Source organism: Jaculus jaculus, chromosome 14 (genome assembly GCF_020740685.1).
Source record: "Jaculus jaculus isolate mJacJac1 chromosome 14, mJacJac1.mat.Y.cur, whole genome shotgun sequence".
In the NCBI taxonomy this organism is placed as follows: Eukaryota; Metazoa; Chordata; class Mammalia; order Rodentia; family Dipodidae; genus Jaculus; species Jaculus jaculus.
Genome location: NC_059115.1, coordinates 24,174,063 through 24,189,989, shown reverse-complemented (window position 1 = coordinate 24,189,989; position 15,927 = coordinate 24,174,063). Strand labels below are relative to the sequence as shown.

General features: G+C 43.3%; 1 protein-coding gene across 2 annotated transcripts in view; it reads right to left on the bottom strand.

Moving 5' to 3' along the window:
- Positions 1-15,927, bottom strand: part of Stx18 (syntaxin 18) — a 130,364-nt gene that overhangs the window by 43,412 nt on the left and 71,025 nt on the right. Inside the window, exon 2 of one of the 2 annotated variants that reach the window (XM_004669830.2) lies at positions 14,211-14,278. In XM_004669830.2, the coding sequence (XP_004669887.1) occupies positions 14,211-14,278 (68 nt within the window). Of the gene's footprint in view, positions 1-8,715; positions 9,258-14,210; positions 14,279-15,927 lie in introns of those variants that run through there. The other variant, XM_045133450.1, reaches the window with a different exon arrangement.

Below are 15,927 nucleotides of genomic sequence, written 5' to 3'. Positions count from 1 at the left end.
TCATCAGTGCTCACCAAAATCACCAACTGTCTCCATGTTGGCTGAACTGCCCTTTTCGCAGTTACCTGATTTGGCAGAGCTCATCAGTGTTGGTTCGTTTTCTTCCTCCAGCTTCCAGAGCACCATGATGCCCTGTTCTCCCTCGCCAGCTGCTTGTTTTCTTTACACCTTTCAGCTCCCTCACTGTATATGATGGACAGTTCTTGGCTTATACCCTAAATCTCTGCTTTCTATACTTGCTCCCTTGGTGATTTCATTTAGGCTCATGGCTTTAAAGATCAGCCTCATACTAACAAGTCTTAAGTGTATATTTTCAGCCTGGATATTTTCTTCTTCCCTCCCTCTCTCATTCTTCCTTCCTTTTTTTTTTTTTTTTTTTTTTTTTGAGGTAGGGTTTTGCTCTCGCCCAGGCTGACCAGCCTACCAGTGTCTCCCATCTGGATTTAAGTGAGGTCTCTTATGTACGTAGTCTCAGGGTGGCCTCAAACTCACCGTAATCCTCCTACCTCAGTGTCCTGAGTGCTAGGATGAAAGGCCTGTGGCACCACTCCTGGCAGCCTGGACACTTTCTTGAACTTGAGACACATACCTGCTCAACATCTCCATTCAGATGTTTAATTTGCATTGCAAATACATCCAAGACTGGACTCTGTCTTCAAACTTGCTTCCTTAACAGCCTTCCCCATCTGTGCTGGGAGCAATTCCATTCCTTCCAGTTGCACAGCCTGCAAACCTTGAAGTCATCCTTAGCTCTTCCATTTGCAAATCTTGTTGGCTCTACCTCAAAAATTCCCAGAATCTATCCTCTTTCCACGCTTCATGCTCCCATTCTGAAGTAGGATACCAGTGTCTCCCATCTGGATTGTAAGTGAGGTCTCTTACAGGTCTGCTGCTTCTGACTGGCCCCTCTTCTACCACATAGATTCTGTACATATCTCTGCATACTTTCCAAAGGCTTCCCACGTAAGAGCAAAGGCCCAGCCCTTGAGAGAACTGGGGACCCTTAGGATGAGTAACAAGACCTGTACCCTATGCGTTCTCTGGTCTCACTTTGCCTATTCCAGACAGTCAGGCTCTGGGCATACTCGGTTACTCGACTTTCTAGAGTGTCACCTTTACTGTCACTGGTTGTCTCCTCTTTTGGAATGTTCTTTCCCCCAGGTATCTGCATAACCAGATCACTTGCTTCTTTCACTGGCACTCTTTAATGAGACCTTCCCCTAATCCTTCTTCATAAACTTGTACCCTCCTGGTATTTGCTACCCATCCCTGCAGGATGTTTCTTCTCTCATATCTCAACATGGGGACAAGAAGACAATGTATTGATTTGTGCTGCTTTTTTGTTTGTTTTGTTTTTTGAGGTAGGATCTCACTCTAGCTTGGGCTAATCTGGAATTCACTATGTAGTCTCAGGGTGGCCTCTAACTCACAGTGATTCTCCTACCTCAGCCTCCCGAGTGCTGGGATTAAAGGTAGGTGCCACCAATGCCCAGCAATTTCCACTGCTTTTTGTCTGTGACCTCAAATGAGTTTCACAAAGGAACAACTTTGGTCTGTTTGGTCTTTGCTATATCCACAAAGAGCAATGCCTAGCATTTAGCAGTCTGAATCCCAATAACCAAATGTCTTTTGAATGAACTGAATCAATTAGTAAGCCTGAACTCAAAAAAGGGGGCTGATACAGAGCTGCAGTTGAAAACATAAGGCATATCTATGCAGGGAATATATCCACCAAGGACATTTCTTCAGAAGAAAAGGGACCCACTAAGCTTGGGCTCCTCTGCCCAGTCTCAGACGTCTGGTCAGCATCATTGTCTCCCTCACAGAGCCCTTCTGTATTCCTAACCCACTTCTGAATTTTGCACAAGGGCTAGAAGAAAATAAAGGCTACAACCTCTGTGGAACAGGTATTCCTCCTCTGGATGGGATCTGACCAGTAAGCAAGCTTCATCCTATCCCAGCACTTGCTCTACTTTGTTCTGAAGTAAGACCCAAAAGCAGAAGACCCAAAAATGAGATAAAGGGACAGCAGGGCAAATTCCATTCCTTCTCTTCAACTCTGTAGTCTTAGTGGCTCTAAAAAAAAAAAAAGCAGAAGTGGTGAAAGGCTTAGAGGAGACACACCACACTTGTTCCATGGAGAAACAGAGACAAAAGGAACCTGGGTCTCCCAAGTCAGAAAGGTGCTCACTTCTAAATAAAGATGCACCCTGCTGCAAAAACATAGCAATCCTTTACAAAGGTTGTTATTCTTTTAAGTAACAACAAAAACCAAGAAAACTTTCTCCTAAGTGGTATTGTCTTGTTGCCAGGATATTGTGGAAAAGGTATATGGACCAGGAGTAGAGAAATTATTTTTAATTAAGGTCATTCAGAGATGCAGCCAGAGGCTGCCCATGCTACATGCTGTTCTGCTCTAGTAAAATGTTATTATTAAAAAATTAAATGGGTCAATAAAGTCTTGAGCTCTACATTCTGGAAAAAATTATAGCTTCCTAATTATGTCAAACTAACAAAGCCTCATGGTCCAAATTGCAATATTTCTACACATATTCTTTCAATCCATGATTATATTGCTTATAAAATGTTCCTAGGAGCAGGCCAAGGCCAGCACGTTGTACTGGGAAGAAGGGAGATGAAACAGAAAGAAGGAAAATCTACAATCTAGGGGAGGGAGGGCTTGGTGGGAGCTAATGAGGGCAGTCTCTCCCTCCTGCAGGGAGTGCCTACTCACTCATGCTCCTGTCTCTGTACCAGCTTCCCTAGAGTAATAGAGGACCACCTCTTCCTCAGCACCCCCAAGGGAGGAGTTAATGAGGGTGGCCTCTCCTTCCTGTAATTATGGCTAGCACAGGTATGTGTGCATGTGTGTGTGGGGGGGGGGGGCAATGCCTACTCCCCTGTGCTCCTGTCTCTGTATCAGTTCCCCTAGACTGACAGAGGGTTATCCCTTCCTCAGCCTCCTATGGAAGGATCAAGAACTTCTCTGGTTGATGCCTTGTCAAAGGCACTGGGCATGCATCTAACCACCACTTCTCTCTCTCTCTCCCTCCCTCTCTCCTGAGGATCTGCCTGCCTACAGACAGCAGAGGTTCTGCTCTGTTCCCCGATTTCTTATACTATAAAGAAGTCTGGCTCTGCTATCCGTGTATCAGGCAGTGCACCTGCTCAGTGCTGTTAAACTTGACTGATTCTACCTAATTCCAAGATCAGTGTTACAAGATTTCTCACTGACCATCCTAAGGTCTGTCCACAAGCTAGATTTTCCAAACAATAAAGCTGCTCATTCTCACTACAACCTGGCAGAAGCTAGAGGGGCATTTTGTAATGGTGGGCTTACTGCACCACATATCATATGGAGCCACAACTCAATCATCATTCACCGAGGGACTTCTATGTCCTGGGAACTTACATACATCTCATTTAATCCCCATGTGAACATGACCCATATTTCATCAAATAAAAGCAGCACAAAGAAGTGTGCCATGCACACTAATGTGACTGATGCATAGCAGAACTGGACTGAGGTGTGACGGGCCCCTAACCCATGCTCTTTCAAAGGGACAGACCAGTACTCAGAGGAGAACTCAGGGTGTGTGGGTTGGCAATGAGTGGTTAGCACCAAGAAAAAGAGCAGACTTAGTTTCCATAAGACGGTGGGCTGGTTAAGACTAAGAAAACCTCCAGGGCCCAGTTCTATGTGATACACAATGAGGGATAAGTGACACGCTTAAACCACCCAGCCAGCAAATAGCTAGGACTGGCCCCAGGGGTCTCAGTCCTCAGACCTAGCATTTGATGCTGTTGTAGTTGAAAAGGGGAATGCTTGGGCAATGGTAGACCAGACTGAGATGCTATCTGAGCTACATAAGTATGGAAGCACTGGAGCCAGTGTGGGGCTATGGGGCTGAGTGTGACCTGAACTGCCTCAGTGGTGCATCACAATCAGCTAGGAGAATACTTGCAGGACTGGAAGATGACTCAGTGGGCAAAGTGCTTGCTACCAAGCACGAAGACCAAAGTTTGGATCTCTAGAGATCATGTAAAAAACAGGTATGGCCAGGCATGGTGGTGCACACCTTTAATCCCAACAAGTAGGAGGCAGAGGTAGGAGGACTGTCATGAGTTCAAAGCCAGCTTGAAACTATATATGAATTCCAGGTCAGCCTGGGCTAGAGTGAGACTCTATCTGGGGGAAAAAAAAAAAAGCAGGTGTGATGGTACACACCTTTAATCCCAGCAAACTTGGAAGGTGGAGACAGGAGGATCCTTGGGGCTTGCTGGCAGCTAGTCTAGCCAAACGGGTGAGCTCTAGGTTCAGTGAGAGATCCTGTCTCAAAAAATAAGATGGGGGCTGGAGAGATGGCTTAGCGGTTAAGTGCTTGCCTGTGAAGCCTAAGGACCCCGGTTCGAGGCTCGGTTCCCCAGGTCCCACGTTAGCCAGATGCACAAGGGGGCGCATGCGTCTGGAGTTCGTTTGCAGAGGCTGGAAGCCCTGGCGCGCCCATTCTCTCTCTCTCCCTCTATCTGTCTTTCTCTGTGTCTGTCGCTCTCAAATAAATAAATTAAAAAAAAAAAAAGAAGTACTTTCTAAAAAAAAAAATAAGATGGGCAGTGATTGAGGAAGACACTAGATGGCAACCTCTGGTCTCTATACATACATGCACATGTGTACACATACACGCATGCCCACAGACAAATACACACAGCACACTACGATTGCAGAATTTCGCCCTGCTGCATCTGCACTGCTCTTCTTCCATTACACTTCAATTACATGGTCTCCTTTGAACCTCACAGCTACTTGCTGGGGTGATTATCACTCCCATACTCAGAGCAAACTTTTCCTGAAAGGGGCCATAAAAACATGCTGTCAGCCTTTGCCATTCGTATAGCTGATCTGTGACAGCCACTCAACCCTGCAGATGTGGCACAAAAGCAAACAATATACACATAAAATTGAGTTCCCAAAACTTTCACATGTGGTAACATATTATTCTCCCCCTGTACACCAACTTAGAACTGGATCACTTGACTCTTTCTCTTGTCTCTTCTAGCTCTCTTAACCGCCAGCCAGCATTCTCCTAGAGCTGCAGCTGGATCAGTGTGGTGCACGAAGCCGCTGTAGCTGTAGCCACCTTCGTCTGTGCCCCACAGCTACTCCGCTTCCTGTCAGAGTGTCGCTTCCCTCAGCATGCAGGGGATTTATGCCTTTCCCGCATAGGGCCACTTTGTGGGATTGGTTCTCAGCACACTTCTTACCTTCAGAAATGTGGCGTGAGCACTCTCTGCAGGGTAAATAAAGGACTTTTATGCAAAGTCTCTACATATGTAACCTAAGTTTTCAGAGACTGGAAATGGACAGGCTTATACCAGTTATAAAGTTTTCCCAAATTACTGTGTTTTCCATTATAACAGCCCATCAAATTAGTATCTGATACACATAATAAAATCTGATACACAGGAAAAAATTTATACTGCCATCTAGTGTTAACCATCTATTTTAGTCAAGAACTTAAAATGATGACTTTCTTAGCACTATCCATCCGGCTATTTCAGTGTATTTCAAACTGTTACAATGAAACAGGTTTACAAGTACCAATTGCTGAGGTTTAGAGAGGCATGGAGATCATTAAAACTCACCAAGGATATAGTTATTTTCTCTGCTGGATTGCTGTTAAGTATTTCCATTTTGCATATTGACAATTTTTTTGTAAGACTTACATTCCCTAACTCAGAGAGAAGGAGGTGTTGGAAGTACAAACAGCCCTTATTTCATAAAGATGAGGGCCTAGAAGAAGGCTTTTCATTATGTCATTTTCTATGGTCAATATGCTTGGCCATAGATTCTCCTAAAGTGATTACTAAGCTTTAGGGTAAAAAAAGTACCACATTACCATTTTAAATGATAAAAAGTTCTGGGGACAGAAATAACCTTGGGAATGTATATAACTCCAATAAATTGTACTTGTTTTTGAGATGAGGTCTTGCTTTGTGGTCTAGGCTGCTCTCAAACTTTCAGCAATTCTGCTACCTCTTCCTCTAAGACTGCTGGTATCACAGGCATGCCTCACCAAGCCTGACTTTAAATTCTACACTAGGGCTGGAGAGATGGCTTAGTGGTTAAACGCTTGCCTGTGAAGCCTAAGGACCCTGGTTCGAGGCTCGATTCCCTAGGACCCATGTTAGCCAGATGCACAAAAGGAGTTTGTTAACAGTGGCTGGAAGCCCTGGCACACCCATTCTCTCTCTCTCTCTCTCTCTCTTTCTCTGTGTGTCTTTCTCTCTCTGTCACACTCAAATAAATAAAAATGAACCAAAAAAATTAAATTCTACACTAGAAATTGCTAAAATGATCATTTTTATGTGACATAGAATAAAAACTTTTGCTTAATTAAGAGGTGTAAGAGCCTAGGTTTTTTCATTTTTACTTTGGCTTGTTAAGTCTTGAGGGAATGCTTCACAATGACAAGGCAGGAGTGACTGAGGAGACAAGATACCTCACCACAACATTCCAGAGTATGTAGAGAGGAGGAATCTACTCCAGAAACAGTGTGTGCAGAGCTGGAATCCACTTCAGGAACAATTTTAGGAATTTTGGTCAAAATGCTTGCCTTCCTTCCTTCCTTCCTTCCTTCCTTCCTTTCTTTCTTTCTTTCTCTATCTTTCTTTCTTCCTTCTTCCTTCCCTCCCTCCCTTTCTCTCTTTTTTTTCCTTTAAGTTGACATCTTTCTAAATGGTGTTTAGATGACTCACAGCATCCCTTTGGTTGTTTATTAAACACTTCTTCAATGTTTCATCTCTGCATGCTTCACATCTGTTCAAAGCAAGATTTCTCCATGGTGGAAAACCATGGTAAGAACAGATAGCTGGTATCACATTTCCGTAGAAGAAGGGAGGAAATACAGTTAAGCTTCCTAGCCCTGGCAAGTGGGCCTGGAATATAAATTTTCAAGGCCTGCCCCAGTAACACACATTCCCCAGCAAGGCTCCACTAACTGGGGTTAAGTATAAGGCTTGATCACAAACACATGAGGCTACTGAATATTTTACACTCAAACCACCACATTCCACCCATGGTCACCTTTGACTCATGGCTGTCTCATGATGTAAAATTCACTCAGTCCAACAAGTTCTCATATTTGTTATGAGTCTCAACACTGTTTAAAAGTTCAAAGTCTCATCTGAGATCCAAAATATTCTCTTAACTGTGAGCCTGTAAAATCAAAACACACGTTACATATTTCTAACACATATTCCCAATCCAAAAAAGGAGGAATGGGGGCATAGCAAGGAAAAACTGGACGAATGCAAGACAGAACACCAGCAGGGCAAACATTAAGTCCTGCAGCTCCATGTCTGGCACCTGGCATGCATGATAAAATCCTCTGGGCTCCAAGATGCTTGGGCAAGTTCGCCCCTCTAGCTGTGCTGCTTGTTTCCTGGGCAGAACCTACCCTGAGCCAGCTTTCTTTAGCAGCTGTTCCATCGTCCTGGCATCTCCAACATCCTGGGGTTTCTACAACCCATGGTTCATCTTCACAGCTCCATGCTAAGGCCCCCTCAAGGCCTCCAGGCAGGGACTTTGACCCTTTCTCATGTCACCTAGTGGCTATTTCCAGAACCATGTTTCAATCTAGTGACTCTCTACATTTGTCATACTTCTGAAACAAGTACCAGAGGATGATGGTGGCAAATTTGTTAATTCATGGGGCATACAGCCTGACTTTGAGGAACAGGAGACTGCTTCAGCATTCTTCCTTCCAGCCCCTTCCTTTCAAGAGTCAACACTCCTCCAGCTGTCCCAGTTCAGATCAGCTGGCCCATCCTCAGCTGCCAAACTTCATATTTTCATACCCTTCTGCTCTATACTTTCTCTGACAAACACCCCAGTCCACTACCTCCAAATTTGCTTTGCTCAAATTCTCAGGACACAGGCAGAACACCCTCCCCCCATCAGAACATCACAGAAACTTCTATTAGCCCAATTCTCAACAAAGTTCTCTTTCCTTTCTGAAGCTTCATAATCCAAGCCTTAGTCCACAGTTCTCTCTACACTGTGGTCTTTCAAATTTTTTCACCAGAATGGCCCATTGAGCTATGTCTCTCTAGTCCAATGTTTTAAATCCTTCCATATTCCTCCTGCAAATCAGTTCCAAAAGATTTTAAAAAACCCACAAGATCAGGTTCATTGCAGCAACAGCCTCATTGTCTTCCCACCCCACTCAATTTCCTGTAACAGTTTCCTCTCACTACTGCAACAAAACACTGGACTAGAAGAAGCTTAAGGAAGGAAAGGGTTTATTCTGGCTTATAGTTTTGAGGCAAAGTTTCATTATAGAAGGGAAACCACAGCAAAGCAGACAACTGGGAGTTACATCTCTACAGCAGTAGGAAGGAAATAATGCATGTATTGGGCTTGAAGTTGAACTACATTATCTCAAAGCCTACCCCTGGTAACATACCTCCACTAGGCAAGACTCCATCTCCTAAAGACCCCACAACTTTCCCAAATTTGCAGCAGCTGGAGACCAAGTATTCAAAACATATGTGGCTATGGGGACATTATACATGCAAACCACCACAAGCAGGTACATGAATTCCCTTCCTTCCTCTCATTACTTGGGTAATTCCTGCTCCTTCACACCTTAGCTCAGGTATCACTTCTTCAAGGGCACTTTACACAGAACTACATGTGCAGTATTCTTGCAGTACCTTTATCTGTAGTACTTCCTTGCAATGCTGCTGTGATTCTTTAACTGCTCCTTCTAGAAGACAAGTTGCTCACTGAAAGTTCCACGTCTGCCATGGGGTGTTGTCACATGGCAGACACTCATCATAGGCATGCCAAATGAATGTGAAGAATAAAACAAGACAAAACACTCATTAGTACTGAGCAGCATACCTTTGAGCATAACCCTTCAGGGTGGACAGAGAGCAGGTGAATAGGTGGGTGTGAAGTAGATAACTGTGAAAGTGTTCTCCCCAAAGGCTTGTGCTTGGTTCCCATGTGGTTGAGGCATTGAACAGTAGTGACTATTCATTAGTGGACTACCATCACCCATGGCTATCAGGAAGCAGGACCTGGCTAGATGAATCAGGTTACTGCACACTATCTTGGAAGGGTATATTCTAGTCCTGGTCCTACCCTACTTCTCCCTCCCTGTTTCTTGGCTGCTATGAAGAGAGCAACTTTTTCCAGCTACAGACTACTGCGATGTCCTTCTGCCTGATGTAAAACCCAGATCCAGAGCAGTAAAGCAAGCCAACATGAACTGATGCTTCTGAAATCAGGAACCAAAATAAAAGATTCTTCCCTGTAAAGTCACTTTCCTCAAGTATTTATAACAGGAATGAGAATCTGACTGACAAAATAATTATAGTAATTTTCAAATGTAAAAAAGAGACAAATAAAGCAAAAGAGCCAACAAGACCCTGAAGTTTTTATGGGGTAAGTTAAGGGCAAAGAAGCAAAACTCGAATAGTCAAGAGAAGTTGGAAACATAGTTGGTCTTTTGTATTTGCATACATATTCACATAGGTAGATTCAAAGAGTGTACTGAAAAATCTGGCTACAGATAACCATGTCTACTGAACATGTGTGGACTCTTCCATTCATTTCTACATGGTACAACTTTGTAGCATATTAACTATTCACAAAGCACTGACATGGCACTGGTCACTCCAAGTAATGTAGAAGTGATTTAACATATAAGCATGGGAGAATGCAAACACTACATCATTTATTTAAGGGTCTTGAGTATCCATGGATTTTGGTTGTCTCTGGAGTCTTGGAGCCAATCCCTGTGGAAACAAAGGGCAAAATGCACTGTAATGAAAGTCATAGACTGAGGGTTGCAAGAGCTAACTTAAAACTCAGTGAGCTACTATTTCCCACTAGTTATAATTTAAAAGATTGCCCCTACCAAAGGTTTGCAAGGATATGCAGTAACTGTAAGTCTCCTTCTTATGGCTGACTGTGGAAAGTTGTTTCATAGTTTACTTTAAACTTGCTGACCTGTAGTCAGAAGCATTTTCCACTGTACTGCTGCCCCAGCATGGTAGTTTGTTGTAAAGCTAAGCACAGACCTGACATATTTATGACCTAGCAATTTTACTTCTAGCTACTTATCCAGGGAAATGAATATTCATGTCCACAGAAGACTTGTCAAAGATGGTCAGTCACATCATCTCCATTCATAATATCCCTAAACTGGATACAACCCAATTTCCATGTTATATAAATGCATAAATAAAATATGGTTATTTAAACAATGGTCACTACCAATAAAAAGAATAAAAGAAAATAAATATTTGGTACACGAGAAGGAAGGCAGAGGTCATGCGCTAAGGGTTAAGAAAAAGTACACCCCACAGGCCACATCTAGCCCTCAGGGCCGGCTTTGTATAATCTGGGAGATAAGAATGGCTTTTATTTTTTCAAAGTTATAATAAAAAAATAAACAAAAATAAAGCAATATGCAACAGAAAGCACAGATGGCCCACAAAGTGTAAAGTACTAACTCTCTTTCAAAAGGTTGGCAGGCCCTGAAGTTCAGCAGTTGATGCAGTCAGGTTCGCATTGCTGGTAGAAATCATTGAACCAAGAGCAGCTTGTGGGAAAAAGAGGTTTATTGGGCTGGAGAGATGGCTTAGCGGTTAAGCGCTTGCCTGTGAAGCCTAAGGACCCCGGTTCGAGGCTCGGTTCCCCAGGTCCCACGTTAGCCAGATGCATAAGGGGGCGCACGCATCTGGAGTTCGTTTGCAGTGGCTGGAAGCCCTGGCGCGCCCATTCTCTCTCTCTTCCTCTATCTGTCTTTCTCTCTGTGTCTGTCACTCTCAAATAAATAAATAAAAAATTAAAAAAAAAAAAAAAAAAGAAAAAGAGGTTTATTTTGGCTTACAGGCTCGAGGGGAAGCTCCATGATGGCAGGGAAAACAATTGCATGAGCAGAGGGTGGACATCACCTCCTGGCCAACATAAGGTGGACCACAGCAATAGGAAAGTGTGCCAAACACTGGCATGGGGAAACTGGCTATAATGCCCATAAGCCGGCCCCCAACAATACACTGCCTCCAGGAGGCATTAATTCCCAAATCTCTTATCAGCTGGGAACCTGGCATTCAGAACACCTAAGTTTGTGGGGGACGCCTGAATCAAACCACCACGGAAGTGAAATGAGGTTGTGTGGCTTAAGAAGGAAGCAAGGTGTAAGCAGAAGGCAGTAAGAGATAAGGCTTGGATCATCAAAAGTAGACGGGAGTCATGAATGTGGCATATTTCAGAAGTACTGCAAGCAATAAGATAAAGAACACAGTGGCATAGTCGGCCTTAAACACACAAGGGATCTGCTGCTCTACAAATGAAAGGAGGCTGAGGCAAGGCAGGAGTAAGAGATGCTACCAGAGGGTTCCGGCTTCCCAGAGGAATAGAGTAAGTGCAGGAGGCCAACTCAAAGGGCGTCTCCTAACCATTCCATGTAAAACCAGGACTACAGAGACAGCTAAATGGTTTAGGCATTTGCTTGCAAGGCCTAAAGGCCTAGGATAGATTCCCCAGTACCCACAGATGCATAGAATAGTACATTCATCTAGAGTTCATTTGCAGTGGCAGAAGGTCCTGGCTCACGTTTTCTCTGTCTCTCTTCCCACCCCCTTGCAAATAAATACATAAAAATACTTTTTAAAAAACCTACAAACCATTCCTATACTTCCAACTCCCATACCTTGTTTTAACTTTTATTTATTATTTTGCATGTGCATGGATACCAGGACCTCTTGCTGTTACAAATGAACACTATACACTTGTACCACTTTTTAACTTTTTGAGTCCAGCTTATGTGGGTGGCTTGAGAACTGAGCCCAGTAGTCTTTGTAAGCAAGCACCTTTAACTACTGAGCCATTTTCCCACAACCCCCTTTGCTCCCATGGCCTTGTTCATTGATCCCTAGAGCAAATGACCTACCATACCATAAACTTAGTGTTTGTCTCTGCCAGTTCACTAGAATGCAAGCTCCATACAGGCAGTAGTATTTGTCTATTTTATTCCCTGAAGCACTCTAAAAATTGAATATTGAAGGCACTGGCAGGCATGTAACAGGTACCCAGTGAATGAATCAGTATGAGAAAGTGAGCAGGTCATGCTGGAGTAGGAGTTCTCAAGGGTTAGTACAAACTGGCATCTTTTTGTTATTGTTGTTGTTGTTTTTATTTTTTTATTGACAAGTTCCATAATTATAGACAATAAGCCATGGTAATCCCCCTCACTTCCCCCTTTTGCAACTCCACTCTCCATCATACCCCTTCCCCCTCTCAATCAGTCTCTTTTTTATTTTGATGTCATCATCTCTTCCTCTAACCAGGCCATTTTGTGTCTGGACGAGTGCATTGTAAGGGGTACTACCCCTCTTTTCGCTCTTACATTCTTTCTACCACTTCTTCCACAATGGACCTGAGCCTTGGAAGATTTGATAGAGATGTTTCAGTGCTGAGCACTCCTCTGTCACTTCTTCTCAGCACCATGGTGCCTTCTGAGTTATCCCAAGGTCACTGCCAACTGGCATCTTGTAGGATGTTTAGCACAAACTGCTTCTCTACCTGCTAAATGCTATAGCACTCCTCTCTGCAGCTATAACAAAGAAAAATGTTTTCAGATGTTGCCAAGTATGCTCTAAGGGGCACAACCACCTGTGGCTGAGAACCAGTGGGTGAGTCAGTGATCTTGGGGTTGAGAGGGGATCACTCATTTACTCAATTTTTTTAATTTAAAAAAAAACATTTAATTTTTAAAATTTATTTGAGAGAGAGAGAAAGAATGGGTGCAACAGGCCCTCCACCTATTGCAAATGAACTCCAGTTGCATGCACCACCTTGTGCATCTGGTTTACCTAGGTCCTGGGGAATCAAACCTGGTTCCTTTGGCTTTGCGGGGCAAGCACCTTAACCACTTAAGCCATCTTTCCAGCCCTTAACTATTTATTTTATTTTATTTAAGAGAGAGAGAGAGCGAAAGAGGCAGATAGAGAATGGGTATGCCAGAGCTCCCAGACACTGCAAATGAACACCAGATGCATGTGCCACCTTGTGCATTTGGCTTGTATGGGTATTGGGGAATCAAACCTATGTCCTTAGGCTTCACATGCAAGGGCCTTAATCACTAAGCCATCTCTCCAGTCTTCATTTATCCTTTGACAAATACTTAAAGATGGTAAGGTCTCTAATAATGTTACTGAATAATTACACAGTGTGATAATGCTATGAAAAAATAGGAGCAATGGTAGAAACAAGATACCAACAGGAGAGATATTTTACAAAGGGTAGTCAGAGAAACTTCTAGAAGATGCAGTAGTAAGCTGTGAAGTGCAAAAGGTGTGGGAAGAGGAAATAGAGCGTCCATGTGCCTTGTGGCATCAAGGGCCTCAAATATCCCAGAGAGGCTGGAATGGCTGGAGCTCCATGGCAGGAAGTTCCTGAGAGGCATGGTTTGAAATGAAGCCAAGGAAGAAGGTGACTCATATCCAGGAGATGCATGTTGAGAAGCTTGCTAATGCTGACTGCAGTGGACAGTCACAGTGGTTTACTCAGGTGTTGACCAAATAGATGCTTGAAAACAGCTATAGCAACTGAGCAGAAATGGGACCTTGCCATCAGGAGGAATGTGACCATGAGTTACATTGGCAGATGAATAAAGGACTCATGGCAAAAACAAAGTGGGCTTGTTTCTGTCTCTGGAGATGGCCATCAGGTTGAAGAACTGACAAGGCAGGTAGGACCTAGTGACACAAAGGTGAGGGGAGAAAATGGCCTCACAAGAATACCACCGACACAGAAAAGCCAGGACCTCAGGCTGGGACAGACAAATATGGGCAAAAAGTAGCCCCAAAGAGCCTTCAAAACCTGTTCCTACACAGGTTCTGGTGACACAAACATGTGTCCCCAACTTCATACACTGCTTTATCTATATTTCTGGAAGTGAGTGCCATTTTTCAGGAAAGAATAGTGCCTACAGAGAAACATACAAGACTGCACAATACTGCTCTTTCGATCTGATGATTTTGGGGACCCGGCACAGAGGTACCTACCCTGGCTCTGGGAGCTTTGTTTTACTCTGTAGGTCTGAGTTTGTCAGTAAAAAATAAGGACAAAAATATAAGAGGAATATAAAATAGAAATGAAGTCACCCAAGTCATGGCACAAAAACACTACTTACCTATAAGCATTAATATAATCCTTCCTGTGTTCCAGGAGAAAATCTCTCAGTTTTCCAATGTGGGAAATCTAAAATAAAAAAAGGAAACACTTTACATATATATGTAATTTGTGAATGTAGTTTCAGATAAATAGTAAGCAAAATACAAGCCACAGAATGATTCTGCAGCTACAAACTGAGAAACTGGTTTTAATTTCTTTACTTTTAGTTTTTCAAACATATTTTATTTATTTATTTTTATTCTTTTATTTTTTCAATGTTTTAAAAACTTTTTAAAAATTTATTACAAGAGAGAGAATATGGGCACACCAGGGCCTCCAGCTACTGCAAACAAGCTCCAGGCACATGTGCCACCTTGTGCTTCTGGCTTTCCATGGTACTGGGGAATCGAACCTGGGCCATCAGGCTTTGCAAGCAAGTGCCTTTAACTGCTGTGCCATGTCCCAGTTTCCAGCTCCTGGTTTTAGTGTTTTTGAAACAAGGTCTTACGTGTAACCTGGCTGTCTTGCAATCACATCTGCCTCTCTACCCAGAGTGTTGAGACAACAGGCATGTGCACCATGCCCAGTTTATAAGGTTGATCTTGGACTCTCTTGGTCACTAACTTGTTAAGCTCTGTCTCTCACTAATGACTGCTTCTACCTCTAACTACTATGATCTGTGACATTAGGAGTAGATATGTCTAAAGATTGTAGAGACTAAAGGAGAATGCACATCTAGTCACTACACTGCCCAACTCAATCAGTGCCAGTTCCTTCTCTGTGTACCTGTATCTCAATTCAGACAGACCTTCCTTTTCTCCAGTGTTGTAGGGGTGCACCCTGAAGTTGAAACTGTAGGTGTGCAAATAGGACCTATAATAGGGGCAGCAGGGATAGAGAGAAAATTCAAGGATTGATTTAATCCTACCTAGCCAATTTCCACCCTTTCTGGCTGCTCCCATGGATAGCAAAAGGGTATTGGTGCAAAGCTCTGAACTATGGGATGGCTGACTCAGAGTATACTAAAAACCTCCTTTGGGGGTAGGAGTGAAACTAAGTGGTAGAACCCTTGCTCCAGGCCCTGAGCTCTATCTCCAGCATCACAAACAAAACCCAACTTCGCTCTAGACCATCTATCTACATGTAAAGCTAGCAATTTAAAACTAAATGAAGAAAGCTCAGGTCATGGTCACTGGGAACAAGTGTTTCCAGAGGGAGAGAATTTGTGACCTGCTTCTGTCCCCTGACCACTGCTCACTCTACTTTCCCATGAATACCCTTTGCGCTCCTGCCAAACACATGTGGCTCAGCCTTGAGAGGTCTTCTGAACTTTTTTCTCTCCAAAGTTTTTCTGTCAAGGCCAGTTCGGCCTAGTTTTCACTTTGCTCTGAACTTAAAATGACTTTTATATACCATCTAGTTGGTATTCTGTTATACCAACTTAACTCTGACACACACATGCTTCCCTGTCAGTGTAATTCTGATCTACTTCATGGGGCCTGCACTGCATCCCCACAGGTCTAAGCCCAAGCAGCACAGAAAGTGATCAGCAAACTCTGTGGCTGAGCACATGTGCATGTACAAAATAGCACTCACTGTAGAAGAGAGCCACTGCTAGTTGGTCTAGAGATCAGTAGTAGGAGTTAGCCAAGCTTCCCACCAACTTTAGAGTAATGTTATAAATGCAGTCCAGAAAGGTACCCTAAGACATTAAAAAGCACAAATAAAAATGAAAT